Raw genomic sequence first — 25,418 nt, forward strand, 5'->3', positions numbered from 1 at the left:
GCGCTATGCGGAAGTGAAGAAATCCACCATTGACGGCCAGACTGAGGTTGCAGGAACCGCCAGTCTCGTTCAGCCCACTGGATTGTTAGATGGTATTGATGCAAAAGCGCTTAGTTTAACTTCAAACGGGGGAATAATTTACCATCATCATGTCAAAGAACACGGTGTCCGATCGTTTCAGGAAAGTGGATGTGGATGAGTACGACGAGAACAAGTTTGTGGACGAAGAAGAAGGAGGAGAAAACCAGCTGGGTCCAGATGAGGCAGAGGTGGATTCTCTCATCAGACAATATCCTTCTTTATTCAGCATGATCTGAAAAAAAATCTTGCTCTTCCAGAGGCACAAGCTCACATTAATATCAATGTGATCTATGCTTGAATAGATGGTAATTATGACTGAAACAGCGCGGCTATTTCGATATTTGAGCGTGCATTAATATATTAAATACATACAGCATACATTCAGCGTGCTTATTAATAGAAGCCAAGTAGATTTTGTAAAGTTTGGAGCTAGTGTTACACGGCAACATGCACTGATTTACGTTCTTGCTGTATAATTCATGAGTTGCCTGATACACCAGCTGGCCTGCATATTTCTGTACATCAAATACAAATCATGCTGAACTGTGCTAGATTGTGTTATTGTGATCATTTACGATACTTTATTTAGAGAAAGACGACGTTACTTGTTTTGGGAACTTAAAAGTCCTCTCTTCTTGAAGCAGTTAGATCACTGAAATGCCCAGACATGCCTTAACATTCCTGGCATTCGTCTAGTTAAAAGCGTTTTCCTGCAAAATGTGTAATGTGTTCCTTGCAGTACTGCTTATTATTTCCAGGCTGTCATTTATAACAGAAGCATTATTTTAGTATAAGGAAGTTGAATTCATGTCCTTATATGTCATTTTTGCAGGACCCAGGACTAGTTCCTGTTTCTAATGTATAACCCCTCAGTGCAGCAAGTTCAATACCTTGTGTTTTTAGTATTGTAAAGTTTTTATTTTTGGCATACATGTTTAAACATTCAGCACTTTTCCTTAACTCCACTCTGCAGAGGGAACCTCATGGGTGCTCTACAGGCAGTATTAAAAAACCCACCAATCAATACAAAGAATCAAAACGTCAAGGTGAGTCATGCCAGCTTTTTGTTTCCCTAAAGAGTAAACAATTATTTTTCTTTGATTATATATAACAGAGGTGCCCAAATTAGAGTTTGTGTGCCAAAGTTGGCCCATTGTAACCTTTGATTTGGCCCACCATCCCATCCAAGAGGAGAGTGAGAATGATAAAGAGAGGGCAGACATGGGACAATAATCGGTTTCAAGGTATACTGCCGTATGAATAGTCAAGGTTTTAAAACCACCTAAATTTTCTACTATACCGTTCCTAACGTATTTGTAACATTTTATTATTTAGGTTTTTTAAGACAATGTTATTTCCAGCAGAAAAGGTATCCAAAGATGTTTTTTAAATTATAAAGAAATCAGTGTTTTTAAATCAAATGAAGACAGAAGCCTGACATGTTTACTGCTACAAAATATTTAAAGTGTTTCTCAAAATAAAATTTACTGTGTTCAAAGAGAAAACAAATTATAGTTTTTCCCCCCAGACATTAAAATAGAATATATTTTAGAACAGTAATCACAATACTTTGAAACCCTGATATTTTTATCCATGGTTCTCAAACCATGAGAAGACATGCAGAAGACATCGGCAAGCAAATCAAGGCAGAGACTAGTGTAATTCTGTTATAAATCAGATTGTTTTGTTTTTACTGTAATAAGTATATATCATTATAAAATGTAAAAAATATAGTATTAATTAATATAAAGCAATATTTTCTAGTTCTTTTAAAACATTATTAAATAAATTAGGAATTTACCCATGGCAACTATATTTAACTTCAGTCTATGACCCTCAATCAAGTTTGGCCCTTCATAATAAAAAATGTGGGCATCCTTTATATATAATAATCATAATTGTTGTCATTTTCCACAATATTTGATGTTTTGGGGTTGTTATTAAACATATTTACCTCTTTGAAATGATACAAAAATATGAAATGCTTTTGCATTTGCTATATTTAAAAATGTTGTAAATAAAAGATTAAATGTTCCTAAAAGAGTAGTCACACCTGTGTTGTTTGTAGTAATTTCATCATTTGGTTCTCAATTGAACTTTATAGGTTGTAATATCAACCTAAAAATAATATCTAAGAAGGTATTTTGTGCAAAAATAACAACCTAAATTAGTACGAGAGTAACGTTTCCAGACTTTCTGAATTGTGTTTTGTAGGATCGAGCTGAAAGTCTGGTGCTGAAGGTGCTCAGCTCCTTTAAGAGTACTGACATAGAGAAAGGAGTTCAGTCTCTGGATAAAAATGGAGTGGACCTGCTCATGAAATACATCTACAAGGGGTTTGAGCGGCCGTCTGAAAACAGCAGCGCCGTCCTATTGCAGTGGCATGAAAAGGTAGACAAAAGCAGTCCATAATAGGGAAGTGCATGTGCTTATCTAGGCATAATCATAAAAATTCTAATTTACTCATTATTTACTCTCCCACAAGTGTTTTCAAACCTTTATCAGTTTCTTTCATCTGTTAAATACAAAAGATCTGTTACAATTGGCATATGAATATTAGTAAAAAGTATGGAAGTCAATGGTTACAGGTTTCCAACCTTCTTGAAACTAGCTTCTTCTGTGTTAAACAGAAGAAAGAAACTCTTAAAGGTTTGAAACAAGTAAAGGGTGAGTAAACGATGTCAGAATCTTCATTTTTGGCTGAACTACCCTTTTAAATTATCGCTATATTTGCTCTGTCTTCTCCTCAGGCTCTTTCTGCGGGTGGAGTGGGCTGCATCGTGAGGGTCTTAACAGCCAGAAAAACTGTGTAAACTGTATGCGGTTTGCACAATGCACTCAAAACAAAAACCCAGCAGTGAAAAAAACCCTGCTGAGACACTCAGAACAAAGCGATGACTTTCCACAGGGTACTCAAGACGACCTCTCATATGATTTCGATGCGTTTTCTGTCATATCACTCTTCACTCACTGTCAAAAACTCATAATCATGCCATCGGTTGTATGTCATACTTACAGTAGCTTCTCTCAGGAACACTTTTCTATGCTATTATGTATTGCATTCAGCAATCTGAATACAATGGACTGGTTAGAGTTTTATAAAAGCCTTGCTTAAGTTTATTATAACCTTTGATTACTACTACTAATTTACTTAGTGAGAAACGGCCATGTAACCTCAGTTATTTCATTCTGCATCATGTGTGAATGGCTTGAAATGAACAGCCACACAGTGTGGTGGGTTTAACTGGCACCACGTCTGTCCGCATCAACAGTCGGATTATGAATAATACTCTCTGGTGCATTAAACCTTCCCATCACTGATCCCTTCTTGTTTGTTCTAAATCGCAGGACTTTATGCCATAGTAGTATTTTTTTTTCCATAACCAAAGCGCATTATCTCCTATACTCATATAAGTCACATCTCCGATCTTACTGTACTGCGCTTCATCTGAAACAGCTGTTTGATTTCTTGGCTAATCGTGACTTTCACTAATGCTGTTATAAAGTATTAATGTCCTGTCTTAATGTATCTGTGTCAGCATTCCAAAGCACTTAATGCCGTGGACCATTGCTATTGTATGTGTGTCAGAATGTATACGTCTGTATGGATGCGTTTGGAAGCCAATCATGTTGAATACTATTACTGCCTCAAAGCAGATCAGCATTGATCCAGTCTGATCTGAGACGTAATGTCTGATCACAGGGACCTGCCTTCACAATGCAGTAATACAGAACGCAAACACTCAATAATAAACCAAACCGGTATGATGACTGCCTTACAAAAATATTCCTTTTTTTATGTTTGTGCTTTTGTGATCGAATAATAAAATATTCAATATATATACACACCTAAAGACCTGACTTTTATGTTTCAGTATGTAATGTGTTTGAGATTCATTGAGAGTTTTTGTAAATATTGTATGTTGTAATACATAGTAGCCAATGAGTTTTAGTTTTTTTTTTGTTTTTTTTTTATAAAAAGGGTTGTGCGAAACTATTTTCTCTGGTACTTGATATCAAAGATGAAATAGTATTTAGCCTATTTCCAGTATACATTACATGACTAATCAGAAGTTTAAGCCTTTTTTTTAAACATACATAACGTTATAAAATAGTAATACAGTTAAAATGGTATTGTTTTGAAATATAAATACACTTTCTAATAACATATTGTACTTTAATATATTTTAAAATCTATAACTTATTCCTGTGAAGCAGTAAATATTCCAAGTTTTCAGTGTCTTATGATTTTTCAGAATTGAATATACTACATTTTAGTACTATTATTTTTATACATCTATACTAACTGGAACTATCTGTGCATTTCAATGGAAACAATGAACACCCTCCAGGCAATCAGAATCACAAACAGACCATGAAGTAATACTTTTTGTACAGTACTTGTTAGAATTTGAATTTATGTAATAATTTATGTCTATATTGTCTAATTAAATCCATCATTGATAAATATACACTCACCGACCACTTTATTAGGTACACCTTACTAGTACTGAGTTGAAACCCATTTTGCCTTCAGAACTGCCTTAATCCTTTGTGGCATAGATTTAACAAGGTACTGGAAATACTCCTCAGAGATTTTGATCCATATTGACATGATAGCAGCAGGCAGTTGCAACACATTTGTCGGTGTACATCAATGATTTGAATCTCCTGTTTAACCACATCACAAATGTGCTCTAATGGATTGAGATCTTGTGACTGTGGAGGCCATTTGAGTACAGGGAATTCATTGTCATGTTCAAGAAACCAGTCTGAGATGATTCACGCTTTATGACATGACGCATTATCCTGCTAGAAGTAGCCATCAGAAGATGGGTACACTGTGGTGGACATGATGCTCAATTGGTACTAATTAGCCCAAAGTGTGCAGAGAAAATATCACCCACACCATTACACCACCACCACCAGCCTGAACCGTTGATACAAGACAGGATGGATCCATGCTTTCAAGTTGATGATGCCAAATTCTGACCCTACCATCCGAATGTCGCAGCAGAAATCGAGACTAATCAGACCAGGCAACGGTTTTCCAATCATCTACTGTCCAATTTTGGTGAGTCTGTGTGAATTGTAGCCTTCAGAGATGCTCTTCTGCATACCTTGGTTGTGGCGATTGGTTATTTGAGTTACTGTTGTCTTTCTATCAGCTCGAACTAGTCTGGCCATTCTCCTCTGACCTCTGGCATCAACAAGGCATTTGCGCTTAAACAACTGCTGCTTACTCCATATTTTCTCTTTCTTCGGACCATTCTCTGTAAATCCTAGAGATGGTTGTGCGTGAAAATCCCAGTAGATCAGCAGTTCCTTAAATACTCAGACAAGCCCCTCTGACATTACCAAACAATGCCACTTTCAAGGTCACTTTTGTCTTCACAACATCACCTTTCTTCCCCATTCTGATGCTCAGTTTGAACTGCAGCAGATCATCTTGACCATGTCTACAAGCCTAAATGCATTGAGTTGCTGCCCTATGTGATTGGCTGAATAGAAATTTGTTAATATATCAAACTAACTATAGAAGTTAATATAACAAAAATGAACGTATTGTACATTTTATTGCTTTTTTTAAAAAAGGGATTACAACATCATATTACAAATAAAACCCAAATGCTTATATACATATCATGAAAATAGAATACACCTTGATTACTGAACAAAGTAAAACACAAAACAACAGATCAAATGCGTATGAACCTGTGATGCTAATGAGACATTGCTATTATCTGCATAACTACTGATTGTCAAAACACATTTGGAGTAAAGGTAGTGCTTACCTGAGGTGGACGTTCTTGTCATGTCATGTGGCTCAAACCTCATCATCATGTTGCAAAGCACAAATTAAAAGCAACACATCTTCCTCATCTCATTTCATAGAAAGCAATGGAGGGAATTGAGTCTCTTCCATATATTCAAGCAATTCCCAATAAGTTAATAGGTAGACGTAAATGCAGACGTATTCTAGAACACCACCCACTGTCCTGATGCACATTTAGATGGAGGGTTCTTGTATGTATCTGTTAACCTGCGGGCTTACAACTGCTTTCATGTGAAGTCTGTCTGGATTGAGCTCTCCAGTGAGAACAGCTATGTATATCTGCAAGATGCTGATAATTCCTAGGCCTTAAAAGACATTATCTTCAAGTGGCGGATCAGCACTCAAACACACACTCTCAGGACACACTTCTCAGTCATGCATGTACAAAAACTGCACTTTTCTCAGAGGTTGCGCTATAAAAGGTTGTATCCGGATGGACTATGTTGAAAGTTTTCCAACATTCTGTTTTGATATTTCAGCAATACAAACTTTTTCATTTTGTGTTTACAAGTTTGCATTTTTACTGCATCTTTATCATAATTGCATTCTTGTGATGTAGGTTTCAATGTATAGCCAGCAGTGGATAAACAAGTTCGACGTGCATTCTTCCACCTCAATATTCCCTTTGTGCATTGCTGATGTATGCATACTGTCTGCTGGGACACAAAATCCATCCACTGACCCTCCTGAAAATCACATTGGAAATTAAATGGACGGTCACGCTAAAGTGTAGGGCTTTAAGTCTTACTTTTTTGGCCTTTACTGTTCATAATGTGAAAGATACACACAAACTGGTCACATGATTTAATGATCAACATGATTCCGCTAGCATACACTTGCAATCTGTCGTTTTTCTATCCAAATCATCTCTTGCATCTCTTTCCTGGTTCATATTAACAGATGTAGTTAAATTTTTAGTTTGACTTTTAGGACACCACCATTAACATGTCTGAAAGTGTTCGTAAACCATTAAATGATGGATTCATAGCGCAACCTCTGAGCAGTCCCTCTCTTCTTAGGCTGTGGGTGTAATAAAGTGCTCAGTAGGGATAGGCTGAGACAGCGATGTAGACGATGAAGGTGGTCTGGTACTCTATTCCTCCGTCGGCGCTGTAAGACAGAGCTCGCACTTTCATGCGGTACGTGTGAGGCTCGCGCAGTGGCCGGGTGGTGAACAGAACACCTTTGAGGTTTTCATCCCGGAGGGCGAAGGGCAGAGTCGTGTCTTCGTCGACCACTAAAAAGGAAGTGCGCGGGTGGACGACTCCATCCTGGGTGTAGGCAACCAATCGGATCAGGTCCTGATTGGCGGCGATGCCGAAGGGCAAGGACAGCAGCTTGTACTCCAGTGCATATGGGCTCAGGGCACACTCCAGGTCATTAGGTGGGCAATTCTTCAAGCAGAACCTACAACGAAAGAGAGAACTTGATTTTGAACAATCAGCTAAGTAAAAGTAGGCAATTTGAAAGAATGGAGTGTCCGTCTCACCCTGTGGCAGGATCTCTCTGATAATTGGGTGGGCAAGGTGTGTCGATACACTGGTAACTCCCTCTCATGTTGAAACACATCCTGTTTGCACCACACTGAATGTTCTGCTCCAGGCATTCATCTATGTCTGTCCATAGGCAAAAGTGAGAAATGCAAAATGATTTTCCTTATTTTTGTTTGTTACAGGTCACACTCTGGTTAGGTTAGCACATATATGATGTAGTTTTTTATTGTACATCTTAATTGTTTTACCTTGGCAGGTTTTTCCGTTGGTCATAAGCCGATAGCCGCTGGGACACAAACACCTATGGCTGCCTGGAGTGTTCATACACTCGTGCTGACATGTATCCCTCTGTTCACACTCATTAATATCTACAAACACAAAATGGGGAATAATTAATAGCTTATATTTTTTTGTAAATGTTAAAATATTAAAAATGTTTCAGAATTAAACATTAATCAATTTCACCATTCATATTATGTCTGAAGGGCTTATAGAAAATATATAAGTTCATCTAATATAACAAATTATAGCTATTTCTATGTTGCTTGAAGGTCTTAAAGGGACAAATGAGATGGAATACTCTTTTATTTACTCACAAAACAGTTAGGTTTACCAAAAGTAAGATGGTTTAATTCATTGCAAATGTTTTGAGTTCCAATATTGTGTATTTTATCACAAAGACTTGCATTTACTTTCTCAGAGCAATACAGGTTTTGAATAGAAATAAAACATTTCTCAGGGGGGACCAATGCAAAACTTTTTGCAACCAGACATTTTTGAAAAAATTATATTTTATTTTTTCATTACAGGAAAAAATGATTAGGGATCATTTCCCTCCTTTAAAAATTATTAGTTTTTGGTATCACTTTATTTTGATGGTCCCTTTACTCATTTTGTTGAGTTTAAGTTACATTGCATCTAGTGTACATGTCAACTAATTCTCACATGATTATAAGTAGACTGTTGAGGCTGAGGTTAGTGTACAAGTTGACATATACTTGAAAAATTTCTTATAGTCAGTTAAATATCTGTTGAAGGAGCAATATCAGCAGATATTAAAGAGCACCTAAGATGAAAATCATCTTTTGAAAGCTGTTTGGACAGAACTGTGTGTAGGAATAGTGTGTCCACTGTCATATTTGTGTGACATAAAGTCTTTAAAAAATTCCTGATGTTAAAATAAGATCAAAATCCCTCCCATTTTGAAGCAGACTGCAACAAGATGTAAGAGTGCGATATCCCCGCCCATGGAATTGATTGACAGCCCTGTATTAACATGTCTCCATAGTAACACGTATAATCATATCAATAAGACAGGACTTGCGCAAATCAACTAGGATTAAAAGATCTCTTCAGCTTTCTATGGTCATCAGTCATCATCATCAAATGTGATCAAGAATGAGTTTTACAAGGTTCAAACCTTTTTGAAACAGTGCATGTTTTTAATCATCAAAGTAAGTAAAAAATAGTAAAATCACTGTAAATCATCACCACAGCTGCATGTCAGTACAATTATAAAAGAAGACATTTTAATCCCGGTTTGTGAACGCTATATCAGGTTTGTTTTGTAATGGATGTCCATACAGCAGTGGATATTAACATGTATCCTGTCACATTTGCCGTGCAAAATCAGTGAAAAGTTAAATTCGTGCTTATGTGTGTGCGTGAACTTTGTAATGACATTGTCTGTCAGTTATTGTTGCAGAATTAAATCCACAACAAATACATCAAATAATCATTGGGAAAGTCCATACTAAAGTTTTTTTTTTTACAAACGTTAAGTGAGATCTGCTGTCTTCATGTCTGTCACTGTGCTGTTTATCTGACACAGCTGACGCAGAGATTGAGGCACACTGTGACACGTGGGAACAGTGGGCGGAGAGAACTAGCATTAAAGGCAAAGGCCACAAAAACAGCTACATTGTGTGCAGAAAACCTCAATATTGTGAAAGGTATAATAAATAAGCTGATAAGTGTTTTGAACTGAAACTTTACAGCCACATTCTGGAGACACAAAAGATTTATCTTAAATCTTGAAAAAAGGGTAAAATAGGTGCCCTTTAAGAAGACAGTCTACTAATACTCAAATGAGAAGTAATTGGCATGTAGTTGCAAATCAACAAAATGTGCAATAGGGACCATCAAATAAAAGTGTTACCTAGTTTTTTACTGACAGTATTGTAATGATTGACTTCTTTCTTTTAAAATTATTCAATATGAGTGAGATACTTTATAAAAACTGCTTTAAAATACTTTTTTATACAATATTATAATAAAAAAAAACATAATGAGTCCATTTTTATTTTTGGATGAACTATTCCGTTAAAACAGAAGTCCCAAACTCAATTCCCGGAGGGCTTCAGCTCTGCACAGTTTTGCTCCAACCCTAATTAACCACAGCGGATCCAACTAATGAAGGTGTTCATGACTCTTTTGAACACCTCAATTATTTGGATCAGCTGTGTTTGATCAGCGTTGGAGAAAACCGTGCAGAGCTGCAGCCCTCCGGGAATTAAGCTTGAAACCTATGTTTAAAGACATTTGATTATTAGTTTTCGGTGAAAAAGAAGACACAACTAATTTTAATAGTGCCTTACATTCAGTATACATAACACATGAGATGAAACCCACACTCAGTTACAGATTAACCATGTGTAATTACCTAAGCAATGGCCATTTTTGGTCTTAAAACCATGAGGACAGATATAAGTACTCCTACGATTGCGTGAAGGGGCACTGTTGGGTCTGTTGGCCACATGACGCCCCCCATTGGGTACATATGAGTGGTAACTCTGGGATGTCAGGCTATGGTATCGCTGCAGGTAGGAGCTCCGATCAGAGGAGGACTGGGATGTTCTGTACCCATATGAGAAAGTCTCATAGCTGGGCAAGCGCTCTAGTCCAGCACAGGACTTGCCATCGCCCAACAGGTGGAGCCCCGGTGGGCACAGGCACTTGTAGCTGCCAGGGCTGTTCACGCACTGATAGGCACAGGGCACCGGTACCAGCTCACACTCGTTTATATCTGCTCTCACAGCAAGACCAGCACAGAGAAAGAGAAATCGGGGAAAAGAAAGGAAAAAGAGTGGAAATGAAAACAAAACAGATGAAAGGAAGGGTGAGAAAATATACTGGATGAGTAGCTATCTGTCAAAAGCATTCTTATGTAAAAAATATTACTGTCTGAGTTTATTTTTTATTACTTGTTCATGAACAGATTTATTTGTATTGCAGCATTCAAGTGCCCCGTTATGCTTTCTACATATTAACTTTGATGTAGAGTATGAAAATTGTCTTCAAAGTGTCAAAGAATGAAAGTTACTGTAAGAAGGTTGCTGGTTCGAGTCCCGGCTGGGTCAGTTGTCGTTTCTGTGTGGAATTTGCATGTTTTTCCTGTGTTCTCATGGGTTTCCTCCAGGTGCTCTGGTTTCCCCCACAGTCCAAAGACATGCACAGTAGGTAAGTTGAATGAACTAAATTTGGCCATAGTGTCTGAGTCTGTGTGTAAATGTGCAAGTGTCTGGGTGTTTCCCAGTACTGTGTTGGGGCTGGAAGGGCATCCGCTGCATAAAACATGCCGGAATAGTTAGCGGTTCATTCCGCTCTGGCACTACCAGATAAATAATAAATTAAGCCGAAGAAAAATAAATGAATGAAAAGTTATTGTCTCCCAGAACTACAGCCCTGTTTTTGAGCCTGAGCCCGTCAGGGCCTGACTTTTTTATGCCCCTAGGGCCAATTTTCACGTCATAGCTAGCACGCATATTGGGCTTCAGGGCTACTTTAAAAAAAAACGTTAAAAAAACGTTTAATGAGATCTAGTGCGTGCGGTCCAGAAGCATCAGTGATGCCTTGCACATAGAGAATTCCAGCCACATGCAATAGAGAAAAATTGCCAATGGCGAACTTAAAACTGTGAAAAACGCTAGAGGAATGGCAAAAGTGACAACTTTAAATGATTATGCACAATGCACCAAGTTTGAATAAATGTATCAATGTCATTTAAAAAAAAAACTTAAACTTTCATTTAAAAAAAAAAAGCTCCAAACAATTCTTTAAACTATTCTGATAATAAAATGAAACAAAACAACTTTCTATTAAATACAAACTTGTTTTTTTTTATGGTTATACATAATAAGATGTTTGGCAGAAAAAAGGCAGGCTTTGGGTCGGACTTGGTCCAAACATTTTAATAAGCTGTTGGACAAGTGCAGGGCAGATTTAAAATAAGCATTGTTTGAGCTTGGATGCATGTAAACCCATTGCAGGATATTACCAAAACAAATCTTTAAAGTAGCATCACTGGGGTCCTTCAGACAACTTACTGCCTAATAATTATCAATGCTGAACCCCAACTGAAACAACTGTATAGCAGAAAAAAAACATTAAATGCCTTTAAAGGGCATCCAAAAAAAAGTCAAAGCAAAGCACAGCACTTCTGGGGAGAAACTCAAGCGAGAGGTCAAAGTTCAAAGAAGAAAGACAGAGATGAAGAAGAACAGGATCGAAGGAGTCTTGCTGGCCTTGCTGAGAAAATGAACCTACTTACCGATGTAACACGTCATGCGCCCAACCTCGCTGATAAATACTACAGTGACTTGGATCCTTAATTTGGTTACAGTATCAGTCACAATGCCCTTCTTTGTGTTAAGGTTTTAGGTTGGTTAGATTAAAAGCACTGAGGCAAGCTGTGTGAAAGGAAGTGACATCATAGGTTCAGAAAGCTGTTTAGATGAGGGATGGTTCACAAAAATGAATGGTAGTGAAACAATGAAAGAATGGGATGCAGGTTGGCGTTTGGCGGGAGAGCAGCCATAAATGTTGGGTTTTCAAGAAAGGACAAGAGTTTTTGGTTTTTTGAGGATTTAGAGTACGTACCAAGGCAGGGACGTCCCACACCCTGAGAACGGTACCCTCTCGGACAGGTGCAGTGGTAACTACCTCTGGTGTTTTCACAGATCTGATTATACCTGCACTGATGTGTGCCGTCATGGCACTCATCAATGTCTGCAAGCAGATAAAAAAATGTATTAGTTTTTGATCAAATTCTCATTTTGTAGCAATAAATGTTATCGATAACGATAAAATATATTAAAAAAAAATTTCACAATTTTTAAAAATGTTTTTACATGCATGTATAATAAAATACAATGTCTATCAGAATATTTTATTCATATAGAATATATTAAGTGTATTCTCAAATAAGATAAATATTATAATAAAAATATATATTGGGCATCACAATTAGGGCTGAACAATATATTGTATAAGAAATTCATAAATATTCGTATTTTTTATTATTATTTATACAATGATGACCGTGTTTTTTACATATGATTGTTCAATTTCTGTACTTGAATATTCCACACAATAGCTTTATTTATTTATTTATTTATTTATTTATTTATTTATTTATTTATTTATTTATTTATTTATCACTTATCCTAGTCAATCTAAATGAATGAAATCTTTCCATATAAATTTATTTAAATCCTCTGGAGAGATTATATTCATATCACAATATATATTGCAGCAAAACAAAATATTGCAATGCTAGATTTTTTCCAATATCGTGCAGCCCTAATCACAATAGCCCTCTTCCACAAACAGAAGCAACAAACCTATGCATGTGCCATTGCCTCCTTTAGTCATGCCAGTAGGGCAGAGGTCAATGCAAGTGTATCCACCACGTGTGTTTTTACACTGCTGATCTGAGCGACACACTCTCTGTTTGCATTCATTTATGTCTGAGGAGAAAGAAGCAGCAATTAAAGTGGTCAGTAAATCTATGCAACCGTGCAATTAAAGCCTGGAGACAGGTTTATAACATACCAATACAGCGCCGATTCCTGAGTTGGTACCCCGGCTCACAAGCACAGCGGAAGCTGCCAATGGTGTTTAGACAGTGCTGATGGCAGGGGTTCGATTCCTGACACTCGTTTACATCTGGAAAAACAGAGTCACATATATATATATATATATATATATATATATATATATATATATATATATATATATATATATAAGGGATGTAACGGTATCAGGATTTCACGGTACGGTAATACCTCGGTATGAATGTCACGGTACGGTATTTATTGAATCATTTACAGGAAAAAACAAAACTTATGAAAATACTCCAAAAAAGTGCCAAAAGTGTCAATGACATACAAATTAGTCATCTATCTGTAAGCTTTGAAACAGGAACTTCAATTTTAATAACAAAAAATATTAAACCATGTAAAAAAATTAAGTTTCAATTTAGTAGTGTTGAAAACTCACCTCATTCGACATTTAATCACTCACTCACTTAGATAGAGATGGCTTAAAGGAAAATTATCATATAAATATAATCTGGTAAAAGCTGGTATCTCTGGGTATTTACAATGTCCCCTGCAACAGAAAAAACCCCTCTCATTTGGGACTGAGGTTTCTGGGACAAGAGAGATATGACTTGGCCCAGGTTGACAGCAGTGGGTAACGTTGTGCATTGTCTTTCCCCCACTTGAGAGGACAAACCATGAGTGAGATAGAGGTCTCATGTCTGCATCAATCTGAACAGTGTGCTGTGTTTCTGCAGTCCCCATGACTGATTATTAGTCGTATTCCCCAACTTGCAGGCACGTGCACACACAGTGCTCAACCTGTGCAGTGCACATGCCCTTTTTAGTCTTGGATAGAAAGTGCCCTTCCAAAATGATCAAAAGTGCCCCCGCGACGCGACATACCCTCCGTCCCGCTTTACAGTACGCGCACGACAACACAGCTGATAAGAACTCGCGCGACAACACAGCTGATAAGAACTCGCGCGACAACACCGCTATTCAGTACGCGCGCGACAACACAGCTGATAAGAACTCGCGCGACAACACCACTATTCAGTACGCGCGCGGCGACAACACCCGCTTTAGGGTTTTCCAGCTCTTTTTGATCCCCGCTTCTAGCAGCACACTCCATTTCCGCATTACTGGATCTGTAGCGACAACAGACCGCAAGGGATTATGGCCAAGCCTGGGCTGATGGGAATTGTAGTTTCCGGTACCTCCCGTTCGCTTCATTCGCCTGAGCAAATTTTCTCAGAAGACCTATAGTTTTACCGAGTCATGCGACTACGGTAATATCGAAAAAAATTAATATTGCGGTATGACGGTATTTACAATACCGTTACATCCCTAATATATATATATATATATATATATATATATATATATATATATATATATATATATATATATATATATAAAATGATGACTAGATAGTATTTAAGGGATGGTTCCATACAAAAATTAACATTTACCCACTCTCAGTCCAAGATGTGACTTTTTTTTTGTAAAACAATAAAGAAGATTTTAGGTAAAACTGTGGTCCTTGATAATTTATTTTAAAAAATGCAAGTCAATAGCTAGTAAAAATAAAAAAAAATAAAAATGCCTCTGGCTCCCAACAATTGATTAGACTGTAAAAAATATTATAATACCAAAGACTACAATTTCAGCTTAAAATGTGTTTTCTTTCATAAAAAAAATGTCAATTTATCACAGAAATGTTCATATTTTGGTGAACTCTTAAATTATGATGTACTTACATTCCTAATATATTCAACCTCCAAATAACATGAACTTAACCCTAAACTAGTGAAAAAAATCCTGTACCTGAGCAGCTCAGCCCATCTGCTGTCCTTCTAAAGCCCCTCCCACAGCGCATCACACAGCGATATGAGCCAATGGTGTTCTCACAGTCTTGTCCATCATGGCACATATGCCCACCCAGTGAACACTCATCAATATCTAGAGAAAACAGACGTGAAAGGAGCAGCTCAGCTGAGAAATACAAATCATACACGACAGTAAAAAAGCTTAAAATAAAAGCAGTACCAAAGCTGCATTTTGCTTGATCAAATATACAGTAAAATTACAAATACTGTGAAATAATATTTCAGCTTAAAGACGGTGTCATACCCTGGCATGTTCTGCCATCAGCTGAAATGGTGAGTCCTCTGGGACAGGAACAGTAGTATGTGCCTATAGCATTGTGGCAGGCATGTGAGCAGGGGTTTCCCTCCACACACTCGTTCTCATCTTCATCAGGAAAATGGACAAGGACATAAGCTCAGTGAAAGAAATTCCCTATATGATCAACAATGGGACACTATTGTTTGCATTATACATAGAAGCAATAAATGCTGACTCTACCTGAACAGTATGGGCCAGTAGGGTCCAGCTGAAAACCACTGGGACACTGATTACTTCGCTCTCCTGAGGAAAAAAAAAAATGTTGTAACTGGAGAAGGATACTCATTATTACTCATTAAAAAGATCAAACACAAAAATAAAATGATCTGAAATGAATAAAGAGCTAAAGCATACAAATATGAGAGTTTTTTTTGATTTTTGGGAATGTAATAGTATACAATTTTTGCAGCTTTTTTGCACAAAAAATTGGAAAACAGATTAGTATTTTTAAAAATATGGCACCTAAAAACTGCAGTAAAATAACCAGAACGTTTTTTCCATTAATTCTACCAGCAGAATTATGGTAATTTACTGGTAATGTTACATCTAATTCCAAAAAAAAATAAAAAATAGGAACACATAATCCAGAATTTAAAAAGGGCCTGTTCACATGTGATCCCTTCATGGCAATTTCCCCATAATTTTCCAGAAAAGTCTGTATGTGTGAAAGAGGTTTTTAATACCTGCTACTACCAATACTAGCCTACTAGTGATGGGTCGTTCTTGACCATTTCATTCATTTTGCCATTTTGACTCATTATGACTTGAGAATGATGAGTCCTCTCAGGAAGTGAATTATTCCTTTGCGAGTATAAGATTAATTCCTTTTTCAAGTCTTTTATCAGGTTTAAGTTGTTTTTCATCACATGAAAGGCAAAAGCCAATCATATGTAGTTAGAGGCGGAAAAACAGATTTGACTCGTTCATTTCTCGAGTCCTCGGTTTGAGTCGTTTGTTCCTCATGTGAAAGATAGAAGCCAATCATATGCATTTACAGTCTGAATAAGATTTGATTCGTCATTACTCAAGTCCTCGTGTTTGAGTCATCTCTCTTTACATGCGTGATGAACGAAAGACTCAAAAACCAGAGGATTCAAAAGATGAACTAATCATGGCTCCTTACAGCTCAGACTTTGTCCATTAGTTAAGCTTTAAATGGGACTTGATTTAAAGACCTGTCACAAGAGGTGAGCTGATATAATCATAGACAAAAGACCAGGAAAACAATCAATGATTATTTTCTCTTTCTTACAGCATTCTAGCTATGACTTGTTTGTAGTGTAGCAATGTTTGGTGTAGTTGTCAATGAGTTTGAAAGCAACATTTTAATAATACTTTAGGCCAGTGGTTCTCAAACTGTGGTACATGTACCACTAGTGGTACACGGAGGAATTAAATATGTCATGTACATGCTACATAAATTTATTAAATATGATGTATATAATATGTCATATATGACATAAAGCCTAAATTTATGAGGTAATCTGTCACGTTTTTTAACTGTGCAGAGTTGTAGCTGCTTTACTGGGCCTACTACGCTACTGTATTTTAATACTGCTTATTTTGGTGGTACTTGGAGAGACAATTTTTTTTCTGAGGTGGTACTTGATGAAAATAGTTTGAGAACCACTGCTTTAAGCAAATTGAATGAAATGACTCGAAAAAAAGATTCATTCACCTTGCTGAACAGGACTTAATGGTCAGAGTCAGTAAAATCATTTGAACTTCCCATCACTATAGCCTACTATTCCTATACAAGTCGAATCCATTAAAAAGCCTGCACTGTCTGTTAATAAAAAGATACTTATAGAAATGTATATTAACAATGATGAAACAATAAAAAAAAGGAATTTTATTTGTGTACCATACCTTTAGCAATGGTGGCCTGGATGGCAAACTCCAGCATCTCTTCTAGTGGACGATACAAAGCGTTGATAGCTGAGGCGTGCAGCGTCTGCACCAAATACGGCATCTTTCCCCTGGACGGTCCATATGTGATAGTATGATTCCAGGAGTAAGGCACACTCACCCTATCTATACTGAACATACGTGTAGACAGAGCATACAGCTGTCCGGGACCTGTCTGGATGTAGTCTTCAGTGTAGTCCTGAAGATATATTAATGTGAGTAAGCTTATATTGTGCAGTATTACTTCATTAAATAATAAAAACTTTAATTCAGTGCTGGAGCGTCCACCTTAAGACTGATGTCAGCGTTGGACGGCAGCTGCAGAATGTGTCCATTTACTACAATGTCCAGTAGAAGTGCTCCATCTGAGTCCAGCCCTCGTGCCACATGGGTCATTCTCAAAATCTCTCCTAAGATCAATGCAAGTGTAATTTCAATGAGGAAAACATCATTTGAAGATTCTCTAAACATCAAGGTGATTTCTCTTACCTGTGGCAAACTCCACCTGAGTCTCACGTCTGAAAATGCCGTCAGTGAGGGTGAAGCCATTGACAGCTTCACCCAGCTCATGTGCTGTGGTCCAGTATATTGGGTTCAGGATGGATATCAGCTTCCTCATAGCAGGCCCTAAAAATTTAGAAAAACACATATACAGCACCAACTATTTTTCTAAATGTTGATGAATAGTCTTTAAACTAAAACCTCACAGCCACATTATTGGTTGATGAACTCAAACTTGTAGTGTATTTATAACAGTCTGGAATATTAAAAATCACACATTGCAGCTTTAAAAAAACTAACTAACTAACTAACTAACTAACTAACTAACCAACTAACTAACTAACTAACTAACTAACTAATTCATGCAAAAACTGACCCAGACTCCTTGGTATATTAGTGATGGTGGCCTGTATAACTTTTCCTCCAGTAGAACTGCTGGTGATGGTGGCATTGAGGATGGAAATGCCAAACTCCACATCATTAATGTTCCCAATGATACTTCCTCTGGCTTTCTGAGGGCCACCTTAGAGAGAAAGGAGGTAAACTTAATATAATTTGTAATTAACCTAAAACCAGTGTTGGAAAGTAGCCAGTTGTTGGGAAGAGTAGAATAAAATGTGTGATGTCCAGTTCTCTTATTCTATTGTCTTCTGTAGATATTGGTTTTGCTAGTACATCCACCATAGCAATATACAGCTGTCAAATACTACATGTATTACTTTTTCAGGTAGTGCGAGAGGTCAATTTGTAGAACAACAGGACCAGACATTGATTTTAATTGTTGATAGATGGATGGATGGATGGATACAGTACATAGATAGATAGACACATATATAGATAGACAGACAGATAGATAGACAGACAGACAGATACACATACATACATACATAGTTGTAAAGGTACCTGGACATGGCTGTAAGTTACACCTTGACAACTGGGTGGAGTCTCCTGGGCAGGGGCGACCACTGTTGCTAGGCGATGGACTGTTGCAGAGTCTGACACGTGTCCGTTCTCCACCTCCACAAGATGCTGAACATTCACCCCAGGACTCCCATGAACTCCACTTGCCATCAACTTCACACACATAGAAAGAGCAGTAAGGTGTTAAAAAATTGCTCAATCATGTGGGTTCACTAAGATAACCCAACAATGGTGAGTTTCATAGTTTTTACCTGATATTAGATCAGTTTTGTAAATTTGAAGATGTTTTAATGAGGCATTTGTAAAACATAAATGAATAATATGAGTTAATAGTTTATTGTTGTCCTGTTTAGCAGAGCCCATAATGGAATATAATGTTTTAAAATTGATAAGAACATAAATGCAAAAACGTAATATTAAATGTTATTTCAGAGTGTATACAGGAATCAGAGAGAGAAATTTAATACCTTTTAAGACATTTTTTAAGACTCTTACTATACATTTTAAGACTTTAAAGTTTAAGTTTCAACCAGAAACACTGGCGAGATTCGAATCTACAGTATATTTACTAAATATTAATGTAAGAAATGAATCCAAACCTAAAAACTATATCCATATACTGAATAAAAATCTATGAAATCTAGCTCATTCAGCAGGTTGGCGCCTACAGAACTGCAGAATTAATGGTGTTGCCTTGGTTACTGCAGTTAACAAAGCAGCATGATGGCAAATCTAGTAGGATTTTATTGATTTCATAAACTACACAGCATCCTGATATTCACAGATTTAATTCAGGCAAACTTAAGCATCCAATCACACAATGCATAATAAAAAATGATATAAAATTTAACACCTTGCAAAACAGCATTTAAGACTTTTTAATACTTTTTAAGGGCCTTAAATTTCTCTACATTGATTTATCAACTTTTAATAATTCTTAACACCCTGTGGACACCCTGTATTTGGTAATAACATAAGTGCAATTGGTAAGTTACAGTACATATATAGTTACAGTTTGAAAAAGCCAATTTTAATCTATGCCGTTCCTGCATTTACGTTGTTTAACCCCAGCATGTGGTTTTTCAAACACTTTGAAACAGTTTATTAGTTTGGGAAGCAATTGTTTTTTTGTTGTTTTATCTTAAAAAACTTTGTTTCTTACATTAAAACTTGTTTGTGAGTATTGGAGACAACTTTAAAACATCTAACTTAAGAGAACTATATGACATAACTTCAAAAGAGCTTTTAAAAGTCCCACAAATCCCTTCAAACTTTTAAAAGGTATTGTTTGTACAGCATGACTGCTTTACCAGGGCAGTTGGCTGTGTTACACTTCTGGATTTGTGAGTCTGATCCAGTACACGCTCTGCCTCCATTCGCTGGTCGAGGATTGTCACATGTTCTGTACCGTCTCATTTGACCACCATTGCAGGTTCTGCTACAACTGCCCCAGCTGTTCCATGGGCCCCAGTTTCCATGAACTATGAAGAGAGATCATTTGTAGTTTTTGCTTGGTTCATTATACCATTGCGTCTGAAATCTGTTTACTCACTGGGGCAGGGTTCATTGTTGCAGAAGTCAATGTGGATGTCATTTCCCTCACACTGCCGTCCACCATGTTGGGGTGTGGGATTTGCACAGATGCGTGTCCTTTGCCTTGTACCGCCTCCACAAGAAACACTACAAGCCCCCCAACTTACCCAGGATGACCACTTACCATCCACTGTCGAAGAAGAGAAGAGAAGATAAGCCAGTGCTTTGAAAATCTGGATAAGAAGTAAATGTCAATTCTATCGCTATTCATTCACCAGGGCAATTCCTTTCATTGCACACTTGTGTCTGTGTGTCTGGTCCTTCACACGACGGCCCTTCAAATGAAGGTGGAGGATTGTTGCAGAGTCTGAGTCTTGTCTGCATCCCTTTGCCACAAGTTTCACTACAAGGGCTCCAAGGCAACCAGGCACCCCAGTTTCCCGCCACTGATAGATAAGAAACCAGTCAGAGTGATAAAGGCTGATATGCATATGCAGAAGAAGATATGTTTATCCACTCACCTGGGCATGGTCTTATGCTACACATGATGGCCTCCACCGCTTTGCCCTCGCAAGCTCTCCCTCCATGCTGGGCAGGAGGATTACTACATGTCCGCACCCTTGTTCTGTTACCCTGACCGCAGGTACGAGAGCACTCCTCCCAGGAAGACCACTCTGACCAACTACCATCCACTATTTAGACAAAGAGATGATTACAATAATAGAAAACGGAGTAAATGAGCCTCTACATTATTGCTTTTTTTGTTTAGAAGAACTCCTTAGGGTACAGAAAAATAAAACAAATGATACAATAATAAATAAGTTAAGGTATTAACACTAAAATATCAAATCCTAAAAAAAATTAAAACTAAAGAGAAAATAGAAAACCTCAAAAGCTAATAAAAATGTGAAAAACACAAATTACAAATAAAAAATAAATAAAATAAAAATACCTTAAAATATGAGTGAAATAATAAATGAATTACTTTTTGTATTGTATTTATTATTGTAAAGAAAAAGGCTAAATTTATTTGCTTCAGAAATATTAATTGGGTATTCGGTTAATAAAGAATAAAGTCTAACAAGCCCTTGTTGAAAAAAAAAATCTAAAAATAACTCATACCCCTCGCAAATTCTGACTCAAGGCTCTATTTTAACGATCTATTTTAACAATCTAGGTGCAAATTCTAAAAGCATTAAGTGCACGTCCGAATCCACTTTTGCTATTTTAAGGATGGAAAAATTGCGCATGATCTAACAAGGTTAGTGCTTATTCTCTTAATGAGTTAAGGGTATGTTTTGAGCATAACGCGCATAAAACCAATCAGAGTCTCATCTCACATTCTCTTTAAGAGTCAGTTGTGTCACGCCATGGCACAATTGTTATTTACATGGCGTGAATTGTGGAAAGTGGAAAAACTGAACGCTTTAGAGAAACTGAACGCTAAACAGAGCATCTGCAGCGAGAATAAAGAACAATTCTCCGTCATTTGGCCTCTTTACTTTCTCACTTTACTTTTACTCTTTACTTCTTTACTTTTGTGAAAAAGGAAACTATGTTGTACGACATCCATTAGCCTACATATTTAATTTAGTTTGTTAATGCAAAGATTTGTTTCAAAGCTATTTCTAAATTCAGTTCTTATTTCCAGAAAACAAATAAATGAACAATAATAATGAAGTGTGGTCAAAAAACTGAGTTATATCCAAACACACATCTTGTTCTTACGCCCCTTATGGTGATGCATAGGTCTCCAAAACCTAACTGGTGGACAAATCTAAACTTGTTTTTATTAAAACAAATATAAATATGCATATAATAAATAATACTAACAATAATAATAACATTATACAAATGCAAACTGTCATGAATAAACTGAAAAAAGCCCTTTGAGGTGAAGGCATGTAGGTGGTGGATTTTATTTGGGGCATTATTTATATAGAAAATATAAATTTTTGTAAAATTTTAATCCTTTTATTTTTTTTTATATGTAAATATATTTGTGCATTTCTAAACATCCTGTGTGTAGGCGCACAACTAATGCACTCTGCGCTGGACTTTAAACTAGCTTTTAGTAGGTCAATGGCGCAGCCTATTTTGGTTCCTCAAAATAGCAACGTGCCAACGATGCGCTTTAACACACTTCTTTTTAGAACTCCTTTTTAGACCAGCACACCCATAAATCAACAAAGTGGCGCAAATAGATTTGCTATTTAAACAACGTCACACAAAACATGAAAATTAGGGATGCGCTGGTCTGAAATTTTATTTTTGTTTTTACTAAAAATGACACAGGCTTCTCCCAAAAAATAATACATCTTTTAAACATCTATCACTTGCACTGGTTTATCCATGAAAACACCACTTTTGCATACAGTGCAGCACCTAAAGGAATTAAAATATAAAATGATTGACCTGGGCAAGGTTTGCCTTGACATCTGCGTGTTTCAGATGCTGATCCAACGCAGTGGCGTCCGCCGTTTGCAGGAAATGGTTTATTGCACTGCCTCAGCCTCCTCTGCACTCCGGTACCACAGGAAACACTGCAGGCTCCCCACTCCATCCATTCGGAGAAACCTCCGTGAACTTCACAACACATTATATAATCACCCATCAAGAAACCTCTAACTGCAATTCAAACAGTCCGAATACAGACTACAAGAGCAAAAGTGCAGTATAACTCACCCCGCACTGTGAGGGTCACGCGCACCAGCACGGAGCCTAGCAGATTTCGGGCCACGCACTCATACTCTGCTGTGTCCTCTTTCTGAGCACTTCTGAGGCGCAAAGAGCCATTATTGAGTGCAGTGATATGCTCATTACCCAGCAAGGGCCGACCCTGACGGGACCACTCAATGACAGGCACAGGCTCTCCTTCTGCTTGGCAGTTTAGCACCACTGTGGAACCGGCATCTACTACCGTCTCTACTGGCTCTACAGTGATGGTTGGAGATCCTGTGGGATAGTGGCTTATGTTATGACAACAAGCGCTATTTCATCTGTATTATTGAGGTTTTCATATATGCAGGTGAGCTTTGAACTTAACACTTGCTTTGTAAAGTTAATGTGACTGTTCTCTCCACCACTCCTGCATCATTTGTGGCCACGCACATGTAATTTCCAGCATCTTCACTCTAAAAGATTACAATCTGATTATTTATGGGTTAAAATAGGGGGAAATACAAACAATTAAAGCGATAGTTCACCCAAATATGAAAATTCTATAATTTACTTATCCATTACTTATGTTTCTGTGTTTCTTTCTGTAATTGAACACAAAAGAAAATATTTTGAAGAATGCTGGTAGCTGACACCCACTGACTTCCATAGTAGAAAAAAATACAATCGAGGTCAATGGGTTTCAGCTACCAACATTCTTTAAAATATTTTCTTTTATGGCATAAGAAAGAAACTCATAAAGTTTTAAAACCTCACAAGGGAGATGGATCATTTTTTTGGGTAAACTATCCCTTTAAGGCATTTTGTATGCAGGATTCATTATCGTGTTGTGTTTGTGTACCACTGTGCCGTAGATGGCTAGAGATCCGTTGTCAAGTTGCCGTATTCGGTTGCTTATCTGCACATTGATGCCTTTTTTACTCCACTGGATGGTGGGCAGAGGGTCTCCTCGCACCTCACAATTAAGTATAGCATTCCCTCCCAGGGGCTCAATGCGATTTGAATGAACATCTCCATCTATAATTGGTGGCTCTAGAAAAAAGGGATATATTTTTTCTTACTTTCAGATAAACAAGAAAAGCCATCAGAAAAAAGAAGTAAAGATGTTTACCTTTAACATACACAAATCCCAGAGATTTTATAGATCCCACACTGTTTTCAGCCATGCAGGTGTAAGTGCCAGAGTCGTCTTTACTCACACGCTCAATGACCAGCTCGCTGTGTCCATTATAATGATCATACTGGGCTGTGGACAGAAACAATACTTGTATTACTTTATTCTTGTTGTGAAATTAATGTTTTGTAATATTAAACTACTCAAATAATGTACAGATACTTAAACAAAAGGTTACTTAAAGTTTAAGTAGAAAAATGAAAATTCTGTTACTATTTTCTCTCACTTCACTTCTCTCACTTCACTTCACAAGCTTGAGTTTCTTTCTTCTGTTAAACACAAGATAGGATATTCGGGAAAACGTTGGTTGAGGGATTACAGCTACCTTAGGACATCACATATGAATAGTCCACCACGTAGAAACTTTCACAATAAAAAAAAAAAAGAAAAGGAAAAATCTTGGAAACCTGTAACCATTGACTTCCATAGTAGTTGTTTTTCATACTATTAATGTCAATGGTTACCAGTTTCCAACATTCTGCAAAATATATTTTGTTGTGTTTATTAGAAGAAAAAAAACTCAATGCTTTAAAACTAGTGAGTATTTTATCTTTTAAAAAACTTGAACTATTCCTTTAACAAATGTGCATTTACATTTATTCAGTTATCAGACAAATTTTTTTTATCCAAAGCAACTTACAAATTAGGATTAAGGAAGCACATAAGAACGGCAGTGAAGTAAAAAGGTTAAGTCACTGTTCTCACATTGCAGACTATTGTCTCACACAGCATAAACTACAGGAAATGCATATTGTGAATATTTGTAGGCTCAGTTAGAGATTAGATCTGTACCAGGGACGATGTTGTTGTTGAATGTCCATGTGATCTTGGGTGGAGGGATGCCAGTGACACCACAGACCATTAGGAGGCGCTCTCCCTTGTTAAGAGCAACATCTCCCAAGAGCTCAGTGAAGGCTGGATGTGTGTGGATGGACAGACTAATGGTGCGACTGTCCTGCCCCATTGAGTTGGTTCCGACACAAGTGTAACTCCCAGAATCCTCTGGCTACAAACACAGGGAGGATCCTTAGAAAATTGTGGCAAAATGTGAATATTTTGAATGTTGAATGCAAGCAGTGTATAGATTACCTGTACAGTGTCTATGAGCAGGTCTCCTGTGGGCAGGATGGTGTATTCTGCAGTGGTGTCTGTCAGTGGAATGTCATCTTTTTCCCAGGTGATGGTGGGCTGTGGGATACCGTCTGCCACACAGGTCAATAAAGCTTGGGTGTTTTCCACCACGTACACCTCCGATTCTCCTACACGGATCGAAGGAGGTACTG

At 37.2% G+C, this 25,418-nt stretch overlaps 2 protein-coding genes across 3 annotated transcripts in view; one reads left to right on the plus strand and one right to left on the minus strand.

The window, feature by feature from the left end:
* Window positions 1–61: 61 nt before the first annotated feature.
* Window positions 62–3,935, plus strand: arpc5b (actin related protein 2/3 complex, subunit 5B). The gene is given in 4 exon segments (NM_201509.2): window positions 62–289; window positions 1,055–1,127; window positions 2,296–2,472; window positions 2,832–3,935. Coding segments are annotated over 4 exon segments (453 nt in total). The 5' UTR covers window positions 62–149; the 3' UTR covers window positions 2,895–3,935.
* Window positions 3,936–5,638: 1,703 nt separating this feature from the next.
* Window positions 5,639–25,418, minus strand: part of hmcn1 (hemicentin 1) — a 139,506-nt gene continuing 119,726 nt past the window's right edge. Inside the window, exons 82-107 of one of the 2 annotated variants that reach the window (XM_087297224.1) lie at window positions 25,225–25,415; window positions 24,928–25,141; window positions 24,073–24,207; window positions 23,803–23,993; window positions 23,335–23,416; window positions 22,968–23,237; window positions 22,698–22,868; window positions 20,804–20,974; window positions 20,558–20,728; window positions 20,302–20,472; window positions 20,060–20,230; window positions 18,732–18,902; window positions 18,205–18,351; window positions 17,817–17,954; window positions 17,616–17,737; window positions 17,289–17,526; window positions 15,600–15,662; window positions 15,366–15,485; window positions 15,060–15,194; window positions 13,243–13,356; window positions 13,032–13,157; window positions 12,289–12,417; window positions 10,073–10,435; window positions 7,659–7,778; window positions 7,407–7,533; window positions 5,639–7,324 (exon numbers count right to left, since the gene is read on the minus strand). In XM_087297224.1, the coding sequence (XP_087153350.1) occupies window positions 6,958–7,324; window positions 7,407–7,533; window positions 7,659–7,778; window positions 10,073–10,435; window positions 12,289–12,417; window positions 13,032–13,157; window positions 13,243–13,356; window positions 15,060–15,194; window positions 15,366–15,485; window positions 15,600–15,662; window positions 17,289–17,526; window positions 17,616–17,737; window positions 17,817–17,954; window positions 18,205–18,351; window positions 18,732–18,902; window positions 20,060–20,230; window positions 20,302–20,472; window positions 20,558–20,728; window positions 20,804–20,974; window positions 22,698–22,868; window positions 22,968–23,237; window positions 23,335–23,416; window positions 23,803–23,993; window positions 24,073–24,207; window positions 24,928–25,141; window positions 25,225–25,415 (4,418 nt within the window). In that variant the 3' untranslated portion in view covers window positions 5,639–6,957. 2 annotated transcript variants of the gene reach the window in all.

Source organism: Danio rerio, chromosome 20 (genome assembly GCF_052040795.2).
Source record: "Danio rerio strain M-AB ecotype USA chromosome 20, GRCz13ab, whole genome shotgun sequence".
Taxonomy (NCBI): Eukaryota; Metazoa; Chordata; class Actinopteri; order Cypriniformes; family Danionidae; genus Danio; species Danio rerio.